The sequence below is a fragment of the Hippocampus bargibanti genome, linkage group LG08, assembly GCF_051943395.1.
Source record: "Hippocampus bargibanti isolate YZ-2025 linkage group LG08, ASM5194339v1, whole genome shotgun sequence".
Lineage (NCBI taxonomy): Eukaryota > Metazoa > Chordata > Actinopteri > Syngnathiformes > Syngnathidae > Hippocampus > Hippocampus bargibanti.
The window spans coordinates 16,047,051-16,067,885 of NC_142741.1; the positions used below are offsets into that span (position 1 = coordinate 16,047,051).

At 43.2% G+C, this 20,835-nt stretch overlaps 1 protein-coding gene across 1 annotated transcript in view; it reads right to left on the reverse strand.

The window, feature by feature from the left end:
• Window positions 1-1,216: 1,216 nt before the first annotated feature.
• Window positions 1,217-20,835, reverse strand: part of plcl1 (phospholipase C like 1) — a 92,061-nt gene continuing 72,442 nt past the window's right edge. The window contains exons 8-12 of the mRNA XM_089003396.1: window positions 8,979-9,341; window positions 7,655-7,858; window positions 3,069-3,144; window positions 2,813-2,922; window positions 1,217-2,492 (exon numbers count right to left, since the gene is read on the reverse strand). Of these exons, the coding sequence (XP_088859522.1) occupies window positions 2,292-2,492; window positions 2,813-2,922; window positions 3,069-3,144; window positions 7,655-7,858; window positions 8,979-9,341 (954 nt within the window). The 3' untranslated portion in view covers window positions 1,217-2,291. The remainder of the gene's footprint in view (window positions 2,493-2,812; window positions 2,923-3,068; window positions 3,145-7,654; window positions 7,859-8,978; window positions 9,342-20,835) is intronic.

The following is a 20,835-nucleotide window of genomic DNA, read 5'->3' on the forward strand; positions in this document are numbered from 1 at the left end:
AGTCTTCAAATTACAGTGGAACCTCGGTTCTCGACCATAATCCATTCCAGAACCCTGTTCGAAAAGCGATTTGTTCGAACACTAAAATCACTTTTCCCATTACAAATAATGTAAATCGTTTTACTCCGTTCCAATACCCTGAATGTTTACCTTTTTAGTATTGTATACATTATTGTATGCATGAAATTGCACATTAAAATGCTGACCAACACATAAAAAGCAATGTGTATCTCAGAAAATGTTAAGCAAAATGGCAAAGACACAAATAACAAACATAAATGTAACCCAGGCTTTCACTTGTAGCAGCTTTGCTGCTTGCACTGACTTTCTTTGGAGGCATGATTAGGAGCTAAAACACTTCGTACACCTATATTAAACGCGAGAGCAAAACGCAGCACGTCCGCACACGACAACAGTTTGTCACGAGCGAGTTGACAGCTGGGCGGGGCCTCCGCTCCCGACGTCCGCCAGCAGCTGTCAATTCCCTCATCACAGACATTTGGACATTTAAACCAGACGCTGGCACTCACCCAGCGTCGGAAGATACTACGCCTCGCACCTCGCCTTGAACTGCTATCGGTACGAGAGTTGCTTCGCCCGAGGTATTTATTAGCCTCGATCGCGTCAGTTGATACTCTCGAGATCATATGCTGTTTTGCACCCTTGTGTGCATTTTTATTTTTCCCGAGTGAGTGAGGTTGTACGGATCACCCCGCTCAGCCACTCGCGGGGCTCTGTTGTGTCACTTTTTGTTCAACCAGTTTTTTCCGGGTCCGCGTCATCTCGAACCTGCGCCTTTTGTTAATAAATCACCTGCCAGCACCAACGTCTCTGCCACCTGCTTAGCGATCCTCCCCAACAATTAACGTTCCGACTCATCAGCTGCCACTGTCGACATCGGAACGTGACACAGTTGGTCACGAAGAGAGCGATCTACACCCGTACGCCGCTCAGCATCCCACCCTCGCGTACGCACTCACGCGTCGTACTGGCGTTCGAACTCCGATTTTTGTTCGAACTACGAAGCAAGAATTCCTCAAATTTTTTGTTCGGACTCCGATTTGTTCGAACTGAGTCGTTCGAAAACCGAAGTTCCACTGTATTTATTGATTCCAAATAATGTGGTTGGCACATTTGCCTCCCGCTTCGGAAGTTTTTTGTTCAAATCTGGGTTCCTGCCTTTTTGTGTGCTGTTTTTGTGTTCTCCCAAAGCAAAAACTTGGAGGTAAAAATATACTTTAGAAGTTTGGGTTAAAAGACGACATAACAATACAAATAAAAGACAAATTTACCAACCATCATCAACAACCAGTTGATGTTTTCAAACATTCAAAAACTCAATGTGTTCAATTACAAAGACACAACACAGCCGAATCTATCTTTTTTCAACACACTTTTCTATTGCTTTTATTGCCACTACATCCATCACAGAGAGCGTCATACTGCTTTTCACATTGTTGTGCATGTCGCTGGAAACGGGGAGTCATGTGATCCACATGTGTACCTTGAGCAAACAACCTCTCCAGTTATGCGTCCCCGCATTTCAACTTCTCCAAGTTAACATGACAGGCACCAAAGGCACCGAACAACCTGCATCATAATGTGGTTGCTTATTTCACGTTTGCATACATTTCATTTATGTCACATGATCATCCGTGAAATAACCGTTTTTGTTAAGATATTACTGATTACTGCGTCTGAAACCAGAAAATCTAATTAGACTAAGCTTCATATGAATATAGAAGCCATAATATACAAATATACAAAATTATTAGATGTTTTTTTTTTGTTTTGTGTTTTTTTTCGTAGTGGCAGTGTGCAAGGGGTTAAAATGCAAAAACAGCAAATAAGGATTAGAGGTGTGTGGGTTAAAGATCTTAAATCCAGAAGCAAGTATTCAGGACTGATTCAATAAATAATAAAATAATAAAAATCCATTTGGTCTCCCAATACCACCGTGATTGAAATGTTGAAAAAATAAATAATCAAAATAATAATAACTCAAAATAATTTCAAATTTCAAAATAATTTATTGATTCCATATGATGCTTATATTAAATATGAAGAATGAAATAAAATCTCAGAATATTTGCTTATACGTTACTAATTCCGACAAAAATTGAGTTGGGTTAAACTGAGGCGCAATGTTCTGTCAGAAAATAAAGCAGTCATTTTGCGTCATTCAGGAAAGGCCTCTGTTCAGTCCGAACCAGGATAAGACTAACAGGGTTAGTCAGGGAACTCATGCTCCACTGGAATAAGGGATGCATCGTGCTTGTCAACAAATTACATCAGATACGCCCGTTGCTGTGCGTGCTACTTCGGCGCCTGCTCAAGTTATGAGAGGTATAGTGCAGCTCAGCTGCAGAGAAAGTGACTGCAGAGTTGTTGGCGGGAGGATTTGTGAGTCCGGATGCCTCACAGGCCAGTGCCACTTGCCTCAGGGCATCCAGGGAATCCATCTTGGCGCTGCGCAGCAGGTCGCTCTGACCCTGATGCAACATTAAGAGGACATCAATGATTAGCAAAAACCCTTTTTTTTTAAATTGGTTGCCATTATAGTCAAAATATACAGTTGCACTCAATATGAATTTAGTTACCAGAGTAGACAACTTTTCTCTTATATTAATTAATCTTCATGTCACAGTGGTTAATCAAGCACGGCATTGGACCCTTACGCCTGTTGGCTTTCCCTGCCGATTTTTTTTTTTCATGTTGAAAGACTGATTTAAAAAAATCCTAATGCAGGTTAGAAATATTTGCGCATGAAATGTTTAATTTTTGTGTACTTCATGTGTTTCACTTGGCGTACCTTGAGCACGGTGACGTTCCAGGTAAAACTTTCAACAGCTTTGCTTAGTTTGCATCCTTTCATTCCTTCCTTCTCCGCTAACCGAGACAGATCTTCGTGGAATTCCATTCCTACAAAATACAATGTTGCACACACAATCAAGTTACTTGGTTTGTGATCCAAAATGAGCTCTCGGTTGCACAACGCTTCAAACTACAACTGCATAAATAAAATTAATACTCAGTGTTGATCACAAGTGAGGATTATTGTTGTTTACCTTCTTTCTGCACCTGAGCAATCCTATTCTGGACCCCGTCAGCATTTTCAATTAATTGTTTCTGTGCTGCAATCATCTGAAAAAAAATATACATATATTGCGTGGAAAAAAGTTTCCATAGGTTTAACTCAATGTTCTATAGAAATCAATATGTATTGTTTCGCCGCGAGAGTGGCTGCCTTTCCAGCAGCTAATGTATTTTGTTTTTCTACTTACATTCCTTTCATAACTTTGCTGCTGTGAAATGTAAATTTCTCCACTGCGAGACTAATAGTGGCAAATCCAAATCCAATCCAATCCAATTGTAGTGTATTGCAACAAAGATGAACTCATTCACTGCCATTCACGAATTTATTCGGGAATTTTAAATATGACGGAGAGCGCCATTCCCGGCGCTCCCGGAGAGCGCCATTTTTCGGGTTTTGTTTTGTCTTGTTTGGGTGCCAATAAAGCACTGGCCATGGCCTCTGGCAATGTTTTTTCCTTACACAAGGATGCAGCATTTCCCCTTTTTTCCATGTTAGCGCTTTGTTCCAGCTTCAGCCGTTGTTCAAGTGCTATTTAAACCAATATGTATGTATTCAGAATCAGAAAGCCTCTAATAGTCCCACAATCAGTAAATTTGCAGTCCACAGCAGCAATTTGAAAGGGTGGTGGGGGTTTGAAAAGATAAAAAAACAAAGTATTCTAAGCATAATAGAAATGTCAGAGGACTGCGATGTATACTGTAACTGCGCAAAAATGTTTCATTAAGAAATGTACATAGTGCAAGTATAAAAAAAGCATATTTGATAGATGTAACTATATTGAGTCAACATGTGTGCTATTTACAGTACATTTGCATTGTATTCTGCACAGCCGCCATTATGTAGTACTGACTCTCCCAGTAAAATGATCTCCAGCAATTTGTGTTGCCTTCTGTCATTCTTATTATTCGCCGCCGTTATTATCCTGCATAAGAAATAGAAATATTGATCCAATGAGGATAGTTGTGTGTAAAAAAATGAAGAAGGAATGCAATTTCAAAAGTGATGTTCTTCAGCAAGTAACATGATATACCGGTACACATATTGTATTTACCTTTCAAGGATAAACGTGAAAGTTGCGCGACATCCAATTGACTTTAATAGAGTTTTCTCCAAATAGAAGGGTGTAATTTGGGCACGCCAATGACGTCTCTTATTGACGTGTTTTTACACATTTGCGCTGGATCACCGTGGATTTCTCTGCTTTGTTTAATTTTGCATGTTGGCTGCGCCATTCACTTGTGATGTGACGTGCAAAGCAAGCAGTAGGCTGAGTTATTTGTTATTTTTTTATTATAGGTTTTTTTGTTTCCTTTCCTTCCTTTCCTCTTCCTTTCATAACTGTGCTGCTGTGTTACTTCCGGGTAGAGAGAACGCTCACGGCTGCCGATGCTCACCCGCACAAAAAAAAATCCTGTGACTGTAAAGTGTCCTCGAGACTTTTGAAAGGCGCTTAGAAATTAAATGTATTATTATTCTTATTATTATTATTATTATTATTATTCCACCTAAATTTAAACTCAATTTAAACTCAACTCATTAACCACCATATGGCATATGAATAGGTTTTTTTAGGAAATAAAATTCTCCGGAACTGTGACTGGAAGACTTGTACTATGTAGGGAAAGAGATGCCCATTTCAAGGTAAGATCAGAGCATTGTCATCAAATGGTGAGTACAGTTTTGCTTTTTTAGGACAGTTAGGACGGCGGAAAAAAATCATTGGCACCGCCCTACCCACTCTCGAGGACTTGCACACTGCAAGAATCCAAACTAGGGTGCGGAAAATCATACTGGACCCCCCGCACCCTGCCCACCACCTTTTCCAGCTACTACCCTCAGGCAGGCGCTACCGATCCATGCGCACCAAATCCAGCAGACTTTTAAACAGCTTCTTCCCTCAAGCCATTAACTCTAAACAGTAGCCCAGATGGAACTGTATAGTGCCTCTTTGCATTTTTTTGACGATGATACTAGTGCAGCATGTTCGACCGGAAACAAATTCCTTGTGTGTTCTACATATTTGGCAATAAAGATGATTCTGATTCTGATTCTGTAGTCACAAGGGGGAATAAGCCAGTATGTTACTTCCGGGTTGAGTGCCTGTGCGGGTCTCTGCGTGTCTCTGTGATTCTTTGGCAGTCCGTGTGATTCTGATTCTCTCTGTCCCGCGACGCCTTTTGTTTCTTTCTTTTTCCTTCATCGCTTTCACCGATTTCGGATCCAGGAGGGGAGCCCTGTGGCGTCACGCAGAAGTGCGCCTTTCAACCCTTTGATGTCTTTGATGTCTTTCAAGTGAGCCTGACTCATTCCCACGCAGGCCAAGGGTATATAAGTAGCCAGCGTGGGACAGAGAGATTGAGGGGAAATCAGGGGGCAGAATCATCTCGGACTCAGACCCAGACTGACCCGCAGCTCGCAGAGACCCGCTCAGCATCGGACGGAGTTTCACAGCACGACTAGCTCGACTCCACGCCATGATCAAGCTCTGGGATACATCTACGTGTCACTTGCCTGGGAGATCTGACAACGAACTTACTTACGATTAAAGAGAAACATCAAACTCTTTATATCGTCTACCCAGATGCAATTAGATTATATGTCGGCTTTTCTAGGTCTGATCATCGACACTGCTGGTCCTGTGAGCAAAAATATGAATCCATGCATGACAATGTGTGGAGGTGTAACAGCTGAGTGCTGATACAGGTGGGAGGGAGGCATCCTGAGATGGAGATGGAGAGGGAGCAGCTGGACGCCGAGGAGGCGTGTGGATGACTGCTTCACGCGTGTCAGTTGTCTCTGCATACTCAAATCCACAAATGTGTGTGTGCGCGTCTGTGTGTGTGGGAGGGGTGCAATTTGATGTTTTTACATTATAGAGTGTCAGCTCGGGGGCGATGTTATAATATTGCACTTTTTCGGTCCAGTAACACGCCTAGATGGATTTTAATCACACATTGTAAAGATGCTGAATTGTGTTTTGTATAAATTAACAAATATCAAAACTAGCTCTGTTCAATTATCAGCCTGATGTAAAAAGACTGAAGCCTCTTGTACTCAAGAGATTTTGCCACAACAATACCTTATCTTGGACAGCAAAATAATTCATCTTTGCACATAAACAATAATGAACAGCAAAAACAAGTACTGTACAGCGTCATGTGCTTACACATCGTTCCAGTTTGAGAGTCATCAACTCGCATGTTTTTTTTTTCCTTTGAGCTCTGATATTCACTGACATTTTCACATATTTTGGAGAGCTGTTGCTTCGGCAAAGCTATAAAAGTATTATTTTGGTACAATCACATGGCATCTTTGTGTCAATAATGTATTGGAAGCGAGTTGAGGTGTTTCTTATCGACATTTGCAACCATCTTGCGACATTTATGGGCAACTAATAGCCTTTCTGGATCGGAGGGCATAACTTGGTTCCTACCCTACACGAATAGCAGCCCAAAACACATAAATGGGTCTCTGTTATGGCTCCGATACCACCTCCAAAGGTCAAACGTTTTCGTCCTGACATTCCATCTCAGTGCCTTCTACACAGAACAACAACACGTTCAAGATTTACATTCCGGGAGTCATCATGTGCTAACATTTGAATTTATGTTAAAGTAAAAAAAATACAACTACAAACTCATATTGTTGCTACACTGGCTTCTTGTGTGAGAGCATTATGTTAGTGGGCCAGCCAGGATACCCGTGATGACTCATAAGGACTCATTTCAGTGCTATTGCATTGCTGTTTAGTGTTTCGCATTGATTAATTATGTGATTGCTTAGCATTATAGCATGTTAATTTATCGTACATCATCGTCGTGAATTACACATGTAGATTAACAAATGTGCTCTGCAATTGGTTGGCATTCAGTTCAGGGTGTCCCCTGCCTTCTGCCCGAAGACAGCTGGAATAGGCTCAAACACCACCAATGATCATTGTGAGGAATAAGCGGTTTGAAAGATGGATGGATGGATGATTTAATAAGTGTCTTGCCACACTGCCTCAAAAGACAGCAACAACTCACATAAAATAATAATAAAAGTAAAACTCACAATAAAAATAATGTGAGTAGGTAGGAGCAAAAAAAAATCCTGTTTTTAAGAAGCTTTGCAGAAAAGCTAATAATCATAACTGAAAGCTCCTTTCAATATAAATCATAAAGCTGATGGGACAAACAACTGTCGCATTATTTTATGTTACATAAAAGGAACATAAAAGGTATAATTGTGAAATAGGGAGAATGTGTCGCAGGGCATACAGAAACGAACAACTCGTTTCTGTATGCCCTGCGACACATTCTCCCTATTTCACTCACACTCATAGCTAGGGACAATTTAGAGTGTTCAAACTAGTCAGCCATGCATGTTTTTGGAATTTGGGAGGAGACTGAAGGACCAGGAGATAACGCACACGGGCCTGCGCAGGACATGCAAATTCCACACAAGAAAGCCGGAGCTGGAATTTAATCCATTACCTCTGCACTGCGAAGTCTAGATACAGACCGGCCAATGTAAGGTAATTAAAATTCCAACTCAGCAAAAGACTTTTGCACTGACCGTGTCATATGCAGACAGCAGTTTGCGAGTGGGTTCGGACACACTGATGAGGGCCTCCAGACACGGGTAGCCATCCTTGAGTACCATGGTGGCCCCCATTGTGCCCTCTGGGCTCTGCAGCCTGGTGGCCAGGCTTTGGATGCACTGCTTGAGTTTGGCCACAGCAGGGAGCCCACACTGCTCTTTGAAACTGGCCATGGTGCCCTGAAAGCAGCAACAGAATATGAATCATATTAACAAAAAAAAACCTGGCCTGACCAAATGAGAAGAACACCACATGCCACCTGAGTGCGAGTTTGAGCATGTGTGTGATTTGCAGTAAAGGCAAGATGAATGATGGACTGTGGCAGATGAGCCCACTGCGTGTGCTCGTGTGTGTGTGTGTGTGTGTGTGTGTGTGTGTGTGTGTGTGTGTGTGTGTGTGTGTGTGTGTGTGTGTGTGTGTGTGTGTGTGTGTGTGTGTGTGTGTGTGTGTGTGTGTGTGTGTGTGTGTGTGTGTGTGTGTGTGTGTGTGTGTGTGTGTGTGTGTGTGTGTGTGTGTGTGTGTGTGTGTGCAAGTGTTAAAATAGGTGATTGGTTTCCAATGTTTCTGCTATTTATACATACACAAAATCATCCTCTTTTTTTGTGATTCTTTTCACAGCTGAATTTTTGTGCCATTATGTCATCTTTTGTATTTAAGGTCAAGATAGATATTCCCAGATATTGCAATTTAAAACAAAATGACAACTTTCTTTTCCTCCATAGAACCCGAAACTGACTAAAATACATTACATATCGCCATAATATGATCAATCACAGAACAGATATAAAATCAACAAACCAGAAATACAACAAATTATACCTCTGATGAACAATACCGATTATTAGTCAGGAATGTAGGAACAGTCAGTGGGGCCACAGGGAGGGGTCCCCTGCCCCCCAACCTGAGAGTAGGGACCTATCATAGGGACCTATCATAGCTGTGTCCGGCGCCACCATGTCTGGACATTAGGGATATATAAATGGGGCCGATACGACCAGTCAGACTTTAGTTCGCTGACGAAGCCTCTTGGATAGGAGGCGAAACGTCCGTAACCTTCACTTTTGTACAGATGACGGCTGAAGAAACCTTCTCATCGATGGACCACTCCTGTACGACTGAGAGCTTACACAGACGTAAATACCGATTATCATTCTATTCAATCCAATAACATTTTTGGTGACAAATCGTCAATTTGGGAAACACTCTGGGAAACAATTTGGGAATCATTGGCACACTTCTTTTGTGTCTTTTTGAGGTGGATAAGCCCACATGAGTCAAACTTATGACAGCGAACTTTACCTGAGCTTCTTCCCGCAGGTCCATTACTTCTTTCAAAGGTGCACTGGCCAGTTTGAAAATTTCATCCACTGCCTTGATATTTGTGTTCCTCAAGGTGACATATTCACGCCCGCGCCGGCTCACCCGCCTCACCGACAGGCCCCTGCGGTGTGCCTTGCCGCCCCCTCGCCTGTTGGTGACGGCCACATGCAAAAAGAGGCTGGCGTAGGGTAAGGGCGCCCCCATTAAGTCCAGTAGGGACACGTTGCGGTAGCCGGACTGAAGGCACTCGAACGCCACGCTGAACTGGCCAATGAAGTCGTCTCCAATGTAGTCGTCGTCCAGCACGACAAAACGAAGGAGAGCTAGCTCGGGCATGTTCACCTACAGATGTGATGAAAAACAAACATGTTTTTAATTGCTTTTATTAGTTCGCGTACACAAAAGTGTATTTTGCCAAGCTGTACGTTGTGAGCAATAGGCAAACATATGTCAGGGCTCTTTTACAAACAGCGTGCAGAAAGTGCTCTGTGTCTTTGTGTTGTCATATTACATGTTATTTATTTTTTTTTTTTTCTTTTTTACTTTGTTACTTTCGGGTTGAGTGAACGCTGGTGTGTGTGGCTGCCGCTGCTCACCCGCAGAAAAAATATCCTGTGATTGTGAAGTGTCCTTGAGAGTTTTGAAAGGCGCTTATAAATGAAATGTATTATCATTATTTTAAAACACATTAAAAAATATTTATATATTTTTCAAAACGGTGTCCAAAATATATTTTGTGATATGTAAAGCCATCTTCCTTTGTAGAGTTTCCATTTTATCCCCATACGTGCATGGGTTTTCTCCGGCTACTCTAGTTTCCGTATCTGGATGCTATCCAGTGACTGCTGTGAAAGGACAGCTGACAACATAGGAAAGTCTGTGTGACAGCTTGGAGAGACAGCTGACAGGAGGGAATAGACCCCACTGGGGCTGTCATGGGCTAGCTACCCATGGTGGCAGTCACCAACGCTGGTTCAGTTTGTTGGAGGCACCCGCTAAATGCTACAGAAAGAATACAAAGAAAGATACCCCTAGAGCCTGCGAGAGCGGGGGCGCAAGATGGCTCAATGACTGACAACACGGTTACCGACCCAGGAACGAACCTGACTACGAGCAAGAACATGGCACATGAGACAACGGCAGCAGGATACTCACTCAAGGTGTGCGTCTGTGGCTGGGCAAAAGTAACATCAGCTATCGGGTTAAAGATCCACCAAGGGAAGAGACAGTGCTTGGGAAAGCAGAGACAAGGGCCTCGCATTGACCAATATTTCTTACGAAGTCAGACGTCAAATAAGTCGAGTGAAGCACAGCGGCGGGACGACAACCAAAGTTCGCAGAGCGTCTACACCACTGTCAGGGACGATGGTAATGCACTCACAGAACGAAAGGTGGAAGAGCCCACGCAACCACAGAGACCTCCTAAGGAAGACAAGATCAAAGGGCACAGACCAAGTGTGAAGTGGCCAAAAGCTATCGAGAAAAGAGAGTGGGAAACCGTCAACAACGATGTGACCAATATCTTGGAGCAACAAGTGGGCACAGCAGAGAAAAAGCTGGAAAATATTGGTGACATCATCTATCACTACGGGGAGGAGCGCTTTGGAGTGTACATCCAGAAAACCGCCAATGCAAGACCACCACCAACCAAATCCAGGAGGCAGCAAGAGATAGACAGACTGGTCAGAGAAAGAAGGGACCTGCGAAAACAGTGGAAGAAGGCCTCTGATGCAGAGAAAGAAGGTCTCATGCTGCTCCAAGGGGACATGAAATGCCGGTTGGCAACCTTACGAAGGGCAGAAAACTTGAGAAAACATCGCAAGAACAAGGAACACACAAGAACACGGTTCTATAAAAACCCCTTCAAGTTTGTCAAAGACCTCTTCGCGAAGGACAAAAGCGGAATCCTTAAAACCTCCAAGCAGGAACTTGAAAAGCATCTGGAAAAGGTTCACCAGGACACAAAAAGGCAGGAAAAACAAGTTATCACACATGACATCCCCCCTATTGAACCACCAGAATTCAACCTCGAGACTGGCCCTCCAAAATGGAAGGAAGTGGACAATACAATACGGCGTGCAAGATCAGCATCAGCCCCGGGGCCAAATGGAGTTCCATATAAGCTCTACAAGAACGCACCAGATGTTCTGCGTTATCTTTGGAGACTCATGAGGATTGTGTGGCAGAAAGGGATAATACCAAAGGCATGGCGGAGAGCCGGAGGCGTACTAATTCCCAAGGAGAAGGATGCGGCAGACATCAGTCAATTCCGTCCAATTAGCCTTCTCAACGTTGAGGGGAAAATCTTCTTTAATGTTTTAGCACGGAGACTTTCCACCTACCTGGAGAAGAACAAGTACGTCGATACATCTGTACAGAAGGCTGGCATCCCTGGGTTTTCTGGTTGCTTGGAGCACACGAGTATGATCTGGCACCAAATCCAAGCGGCAAAGAAAGACAAGAGAGATCTTCATGTCATCTTCCTTGACCTGGCCAATGCCTTTGGCTCAGTTCCCCATAACCTTCTCTGGGAATCCTTCAACTTCTTCCATGTTCCACTACCCATTACTGCCTTGGTAAAAGCCTACTTCGAAGACCTGCAACTCTGCTTCACAACACCTGACTTCACAACATCATGGCAGCGTGGAGAAGTCGGCATCATGGCAGGTTGTACGATTTCACCCCTGGCCTTCACAATGGCCATGGAGGTCATCATCAGGGCCTCAAGGTGGGTGGTGGGAGGTGAGCGAACAAGGAATGGGATCCACCTCCCACCTATCCGGGCATACATGGATGACATGACCACCTTGACCACTACCGCAGCTTGCACCAGGCGGCTACTTGGAAAACTGCAGGAAAACATTAAATGGGCCCGGATGAAAATCAAGCCGAGCAAGTCACGCAGCATCTCAATCGTCAGGGACAGCTAAAAAATGTGAAGTTCTGCATTGGTGATGACCCAATACCAACGGTGTCTGAGGAACCGGTCAAAAGCCTGGGCAGGTGGTACAATGCAAGCCTCAGAGACAAAGATCAAGTGCAGCAACTCAAGCAGGAAATCACCAATAGTCTGGAAAACATCAACAAGACTGAGCTGCCAGGAAAGCTCAAGCTCTGGTGTCTGCAGTTTGGACTTCTCCCTCGGGTAATGTGGCCACTCACAGTCTATGAGGCCCCACTCTCAACTGTGGAGAAGATGGAGCGAACCATCACTAGATATGTGAAACGCTGGCTTGGTGTTCCAAGCTGTCTGTCTAACATCGGCCTTTATGGCAAAGGGGTCCTTGAGCTTCCAATCACAAGCCTCACCGAAGAGTACAAGTGCGCTAAAGTGAGACTTCAGATGACCCTCACAGACTCCAGAGACCGGAAGATCAGTCAAGCTGCACCCCCCCTATCAACGGGACGGAAATGGACACCATCCATTGCAGTGCAGCAGGCCACAGCAGCTCTAAGGCACAGCGACATTGTGGGACACGTTCAGCTCGGAAGAGGGGGGTTTGGCCTTACAAACAAACCTTCTTGGCGTAAGGCTTCAACATCGGAAAGAAGGAAAATGGAGATAGCAGAGGTGCGCCGCCAAGAGGAAGCTGAAAGAACTGCACGGGCTGTCTCTCTTGCCAAGCAGGGACAATGGATGAGGTGGGAAGGCCTGGAGAAGAGAAGGCTCAACCGGAAGGATCTCTGGGAAATGGAGGCAAGCAACATCAGCTTCATCATCAGAGCTATCAATGACGTGCTCCCATCTCCAAAAAACCTCCACCAATGGTATGGCGAAGATCCAACCTGTGACCTCTGTCGAACGCAAGGAACTCTCAAACACATCCTGACCGGTTGTAAGACCAGCCTCACACAAGGCCGCTACACCTGGAGGCACAACCAGGTCCTAAAGAGTTTGGCAGTTGTCCTTGAGAGCAAGAGGAATACCATCAACTCCTTGCCAATGCGAGCCACCACGTCCAGCACAGCACCATTGACCTTCATCCGAGAGGGACAGGAAAAGCCCAACCATCCTACTGCTAAACCAGAAGTTGGACAGCTATCCGGGGCCCGCGATTGGGAGATGCGGGTTGACATTGGCCAGCAATTGGTTTTCCCAGCGGAGATTGCAGCCACCACCCTCAGACCAGACTTGGTGCTCTGGTCCTCGTCACTCGAGGCTGTCTACATTGCAGAACTCACAGTCCCGTGGGAAAACTGTTGAAGACGCCTATGAGCGCAAGAAGCTGCGCTACACAGAACTCGCAGTGGAGGCGCAACAGCGGGGATGGAAAACCAAAGTATATCCAATTGAAGTTGGATGCAGAGGGTTTGTGGCTTCCTCCACCATCAGGCTGCTAAAAGACCTGGGTATCCATGGACAGGCTCTGCGGCACACAGTTAAGTCACTCTCTGAAGCGGCAGAAAGAAGCAGCCACTGGCTCCGGATGAAGAGGAAGGACCCTTGTTGGGCTCATAGGTCAGCAACCTAAGACCCCCCCACCCCCCCTACCAGCTTCTGAACATCTGATTGGGCATGAGACACAAGCGCAGGCGTGATCAACCTGGCGCTGGCCACCATCGATGAGGGTGTCTAGTGATTAAAAGGCCGAAACACCCAATGATTCTTTGGCACACTACTGACGATGTGTCCCAAATTCAAAACCTGCCATCCCTGAGGCACAGCTCCAACATCACGTCCAGTGGTTCATGATTCTCTTCTCTCTGTCTCTCTCTCTATCTCTATCTATCTCTATTTCTCTCTCTATCTCTATATCTCTCTCTAGCTCTCGCTCTCTCTCTCTCTCTCTCTCTCTCTCCCTCTATCTCCCCCTCTATCTATCTATCTATCTATCTATCTATCTATCTATCTTTCTCTCTATATATATATATTTCTCTGTCTCTCTCTATCTATCTATCTATCTATCTATCTATCTATCTATCTATCTATCTATCTATGATGATTCTCTTCTCTCTCTCTCTCTCTCTCTCTCTCTCTCTCTCTCTCTCTCTCTCTCTCTCTCTCTCTCTCTCTCTATATATATATATATATATATATATATATAGCTCTCTCTCTATATATATATCTATCTATCTATCTATCTATCTATGATGATTCTCTTCTCTCTCTCTCTATCTCTATCTCTCTCTTTCTATATCTATCTATCTATCTATCTATCTATGATGATTCTCTTCTCTTCTCTCTCTCTCTCTCTCTCTGTCTCTCTCTCTATCTCTATCTCTATCTCTATCTCTATCTCTCTCTCTATCTCTCTCTCTCTATGTATATCTCTATCTCTCTAGCTCTCTCTCTCTCTTTCTCTCCCTCTCTCTCTCTATCCATCTCTAGCTCTCTCTCTCTATCTCTATATCTCTCTCTCTCTCCCTCTCTCTCTCTCTATATATATATATATCTATATATATATCTATATATATATCTGTCTATCTATCTATCTATCTATCTATCTATCTGACTCTCTCTCTCTCTATCTCTACCTCTACGCTCTCTATCTCTCTACCTCTCTCTATCTATCTCTATCTCTCTCTCTTTATCTCTATCTCTCTCTTTAAATCTATCTCCCTATCTCTCTCTACCTCTACCCTCTCTATCTCTCTCTATCTCTACCTCTACCTCTAAATCTCTCTCTATATCTCTATCTGTATTTCTACCTCTCTCTCTCTCTATCTCTACCTACCTCTCGATCTCTCTATCTCTCTACCTCTATCTCTACCTCTACCCTCTCTATCTCTACCTCTACCTCTCTATCTCTAGATCTCTCTCTCTCTCTCTCTCTCTCTCTCTCTCTCTCTCTCTCTCTCTCTCTCTCTCTCTCTCTGTATCTATCTTTACATCTCTCTCTATAGCCCTCTCACTACTGACGATGGCACACGACAGACGATGTGTGTCATCTACGATGTCCCAAATTCACAACCTCCCATCCCTGAGGCACAGCTCCCACACCACTCTCAAAATCAAGGCTAATCTCATGTGAGGACTATCCATTGGCACAAATGGACAGAATAACATCACGTCCAGTGTTTCATGATTCCTCACACATTCCGAAAACATGCATGACAGGTTGATTGAACACTTTAAATCAGTGGTGGGCCGTTAGGGCCAGCAAGGCCTTCTCTGTTGGCCTAACATAATCAGACATCATTATCATAAGTATAATAAAAGTCAATTTCATTAAAAAAGTATTTTTTCTAAATATATATATAATTATTCTACATAGTTTTCTTGATGTTATATTATATCCATTTGGTTATGCTCCTTACAGTGTTGTAGTTTTAGGTCAGAGTTTTTAATCCAATCAGAATTCAGCTAGTTTGTGTCACCAGGCTGTATGAAATCTGACCGACGCCTTCAGAATCAACAGTGAGGGCGTCTGTGCGCTGTACATGAACGGGCACATGTAGTTGATATACAGTTGCGATAGCCAATCAGATCACGAGTTGGCACAGTAAGGCCAGCTAGAGGGCCTCGCGTTGAACATGACGTACGCGTCCTGTGATTGGATACTCACTTTACCTCAGCCCTCAGCGGAGGCAGCGCTATGCAAATCAACCAAGCTACAACAGATCAGACCCGGAAACTTTAGCAGAAAAAACCAAGTATATCTACTCGCTTTTTTAACCCACAATGGCTGAAGGAGAGGACAACTCGCTGTCGCATGTAGGTAAGCCTATTCTCAAGAACAAATGAAAAAGATTTGTTTACTTTTATTTTCAACAAATAGTTCGTTTTGTGAATGTCTTGTTATTTTTCTTATATTAAACTGACATTTTGTAATTTAGCGTAAAATCTTGTTAAAGATTGCATATTCTTGGTGGACTTCATAAAACTTTGTGGACAAATGATTTTAAATTTCCTTTTATTTTTAAGTGTTTGCAGTTCTAATTGCTGATGCAGATTTATTGATGTGTAATTGCTCCGGAAAATAGCCTGTGTTGTAGACGATTAAGGTGAAGCCACGCCCAGTACTGCGTGCGTGTGCTTTTGTAAATGATATCTCCAGCCGTTGTGTCATAAATTATGGTATTACGAGGGATATTTGTTCAAGTCGGACTAAGCAGGACTTCACTGAAGGCCTAGGTGTGAAATGCACGGACCGCCACTGCTTTAAATTGTCCCCAGGTGTGAGTGTGAGAGTGGATGGTTCTTGGTCTCTGTATGCCTTGCGACTGTCTGGCAACCACATGAAGGTGCCCGAAGATAGCCTGGATAGGCTGCAGACACGCCCTGCGAATCTTGTAGCGAGACATATGTAATACACACTATATGGTTGAAAATATCGAAAAGTGAAGAAAATATGATGACAAATGAATGTGATTTAATTTCACTGAGTAACTATGAGGACACACTCAGCACAGTAGACATTGTGGGAATTGTTTGAAATTGGTGATGTCATCAGTCATCCAAGCATGCCCTTGTCTACCATGCATTGTGTACACATGCTCAGGCATGTGGCGTGTCACAAAACCACACATAATGATAATCCATCCATCCATCCATTTTCCATACCGCTTATTCCTCACTCGGGACACACTGAATAATAATGCTAATGATAATGCTAATGATAATGATAATGATAATGATAATGATAATGATAATAATAATAATAATAATAATAATAATAATAATACATTTAATTTATAAGCGCCTTTCAAAACTCTCAAGGTCACCTTACAGTCACAGGATAAGTTGGGTGAGCAGCGACAGCCACAGGCGCCAGCGTTCACTCAACTCTAAAGTAAATCAAATGGATAGAAAGCTAGCTAGCTAAGGGATAATAATAATAATAATAATAATAATAATAATAATAATAATAATAATAATAATACATTTCATTTACAAGCTCTCTTCAAAACTCTCAAGGTCACTTCACAGTCACAGGACAAGTTAAAAAGCTAGCTAGATAGCTAGCTATCTAGATAGCCAGCTAGATAGCTATATGTGCAACTCTGTCAATCATCGGTGAGGAAGAAAAACACAAATGATTCTTCCACATATTGCCCCTTCAGTTTTGAGAGTGAGACAAATATGAAAGCAAAGAAATAAAAACTACATTGACTGCTCACGTTGAGATCATGTCGCAAGAACGTGGAGCCACACGGAGGCTTAAACAGCGTTCCTTGTTCTGAGCTGTCACTTGCCAAGCCATCGAGGCACAGCATCCACTTTAATTACAGCCTACAATAAAAGGCACGACCCACCGCACCGGACAGGGGCTCGCATTATTAAATTGCACACATTTTCAAGGAAGCCTCAGCATTAATAAGGTGGCAGGAGAGGGAAAGTGGCGGAACGGTGAGTGTTTCGGCAGCGTGACTCCATTATTGCTTTGTGTGCATGAAGACGAGCAAGCAATGCTCAATTAGGAAGTGTAATAGTGCACACAAACACAAGTCAAGAGTTCTACTACATTGTCAAATGTAGTAGAACTGTGTTCATAAATGTCAAATACAATACAAGTTAACCACATTGGTATTGTAAAATGACACTCAAATAAAGCACCACACCAAATAAAGCACCGCCCAGTCCTAAATGTGTGCTGTGTGTCGTCACCTACCGTTCCAAGTTTTCATTAGCCGTCATTAGCCGTTATACTTTGAGAAACATACTACGTACCTGCTAGCATATTATTGAATTAAGTATTGAATATTGTGTATTCGAACTGATATGGAATCAATTGTGTTGTCTGTGTTTTCTTGAGCATTCAGAGCATTTCCTAGACCACTATAACTTCTTCTATGGTTAACATTACAATTTTTTATTTGCCAATTCATGTCGTTGAATGAGAACTTTTAGTTTTTCCAACTTCGTTGTCTAATTCTATTTTCTGTGCATGTGCGTGTGTGTGTGTGTGTGTGTGTGTGTGTGTGTGTGTGTGTGTGTGTGTGTGTGTGTGTGTGTGTGTGTGTGTGTGTGTGTGTCAGTGCTCAGTTAAGCAGAGCGCAATGATTCATGCATGTACAAATCAGACAGACAACCCCAGCAAACTGTGTGTTATGTGCCAGCGTGTGTGTGTGCATGTGTTTGTACGTGCATATGCGTGTGCGTGTGTGTGCATGTATTTGCACGCGCATTCTCAGTAACTGAACAGAATAGCTCTGTGACATTTAATTCAATGATGCGGCAATGTTGAGTCGCACAGGAAATGGTAAGAGGCAATTCAGCCTGCTTGAGGACAATGTTCTTAATTAGAGCAACCAATTGCCAAAACCAAATTCTGTGGACAGACGAAATGCAAGTAGGAACTTTTCTTGTGAAAGTCAATTTGTTCACGCAGATGGGTGTGGATCTGTACTGGGCGGATGTTCCGTGCGGTTGAGGGATTGTGAGTTGGGGAAAGCACATTAAATTTGAATTGGAAGACACACATCACATCGGGGCAGCTCATTAGCATTGAGAATGGTTTTCCTAATATTCGGCCAGATTGAAAATGCCATTTTTGTCGTCCATCTGGTGAGAAAGTATGCAGTCCTTCTGTCTGTGGTGGCCCGAGTAGCACTGTAGAAAAACTGTGGCCCCTTCATTTAAGCTGCCAATCTTCAGTGTGGGGTTCCTCAAAATGTGAGATTTATTATCAAGTGCTTAATATCTCCTTATATTAAAAAATTTACTACAGTAACAGCATTGTCTTGAAGTAAATAAATGACAACTTGTGCCCACCGCAGATTAATTCACTTTGCCTTCCAATTCCAATTCCTTTTTTTGGACAACATATACTTGATTATCTGCGGCAGTCACTGATGGCATCATGGTATATGGTTGCAGACAGAGTGGGATGAGAGGCTTCTGAGTTACAGTGCAAATTTGAATGGCTGACTTTGTCTGTGTGTGCCATGCCACTGATTGGAACCCAGCATCGCCTATCGCCAAAGTCAGCTGGGATAGTCTCCAAATCACATTAGACCATGAACACCCATTATGCATATCAGGGATGGTTAAATGGAGGGATGGGTGACTTATTGTCTGGTTGTTTATGAAAGCTTTCAGGTTAGTATTCCAAAGTGCAACTGCAAATGCAAGCAGAAAAGTATTTTGAAGTGGGAAAAACACTCAGGAAAGCCACCTACGGCTCTGTCTTGACAAAATTATCCTGTGGTACCATGGCAACAGTTAAATTATGGCAAAGCATGATTGCTAGTAATTTTCTCTGATGTGCAAGACGCAAAGAGCAAAACAACAAAGAAAAAGACAAACCCCCTTCACATCTCTACAAATGAAATTTGGACCTCAGATTCTTCATCAAACAAAGGTTAAACAGTAATCTATGGTGTGTGCAATTATTTTGTAAGCCGAAGTTAACACTTGACAGATAGGGCTGAAGTTACTGGGGAAAGTGTTACTTATGAAAGTCAAATGCTGTTAGAACCACCCTGCACCGGGCTGAGGCAGCAATACCTGAATAAAGTGGACCGTTTGCACAAACAAACAAACAAACAAACATAAGAGTTTGAGTGATTTTGATCCATTCTGAAGGCTTCCTCCCAACTTCAAGGGAAATAAGGGACTCTAAAAAAAATAATCTATCAAATTTACTGTCTTTGACTTTTTTAATCATTTAAGTTTTGACAAGGGCATAAACAACACTCTTTTCTGTGGCCTGTTTTTCACTTGATTGTTGGTTTTATACAGTCCTCCAAAATGATAATTAAACTTTGATGACCATCCAAATAGATAGGAGAGGCAAATTCTCCCATACACTGTAAGAAAACTGAGGACATTTTACTTTGAGTCTTTTTCTCTCCTCCACATCTAAATTTAACTCGGTTGATAAAATACACTGCAAGGAGTGTACAACTAAAGCTCTGCAATGAAAGAACGGCAGCTGTGTATTGGATGACCCGACAGTTAAGAAACTTCATTATAGAGACAACGGGTAAGTAATCAAGTGTGTTAATCACGACCATTGCTTTGTTTTGTTTTTGTGTTGTTTGTGTGTTTTCTTTTATCACTTTGTGTTGTGCATCAGATGGAACGGATACGGATTGTTCTTCAGCATTTTTGGCCATGACATTCACCAAGGAGGACACTATGCTGAGCTGTTGGACAGTCTGCAGCTGGCTTGATACATTGAGGAGACTGCGATGAAAAGAAAGCGCCAGCGCAGAGTGCCGATTCGTATGTGTAACTTTTGCAGCTTGTAATTGAAGCGAATTTAGGTTAGACAGGAGCAGTGAGAAAATCTCTTTTCGTCAATGGATGCCACAGCTTCGTGTTTGCTTTCAACATTTAGCTTGTAGCAGACGTGCACATTCCATCATGAAATCCTTGATCCACTGGTGAAAAGGGGGCTTTGATCCTCTCCTCTTTCATCTAGACCTGCTTCATGCAACGGAGGGTGCAAAAACTGCTTAATATTGAATGACTGTCTGTGTCTTCTGTGTTGTGTGACATTATTTGTTATTTAGTTGTTTGTTCACAGTCGGAAAAGGGTGGAGTGCCCCCTCCAGGTCGGGGAGGAGATCTTGCCTCAAGTGGAGGAGTTTAAGTGTCTGGGAGTCTTGTTCATGAATGAGGTTACGAGGGAGCGAGAGATGGACAGGCGGATAGGTGCGGCATCTGCTGTGATGCGGACTTCGTACCGATCTGCCGTGGTGAAGAAGGAGCTGAGCCAAAAGGTGAAGCTCTCAATTTACCGGTCGATCTACGTCCCAACCCTCATCTATGGTCACGACCTATGGGGACCAAAAAAACGAGATCCCGGATACAAGCAAGCTTTCTCCGTAGGGTGTTCGAGTTCTCCCTTAGAGATAAGGTGAGAAGCCTGTCATCTGGGAGGGGCTCAGAGTCGAGCCGCTTCTACTCCACATAGAAAGGAGCCAGATGAGGTAGCTCGGGCATCTG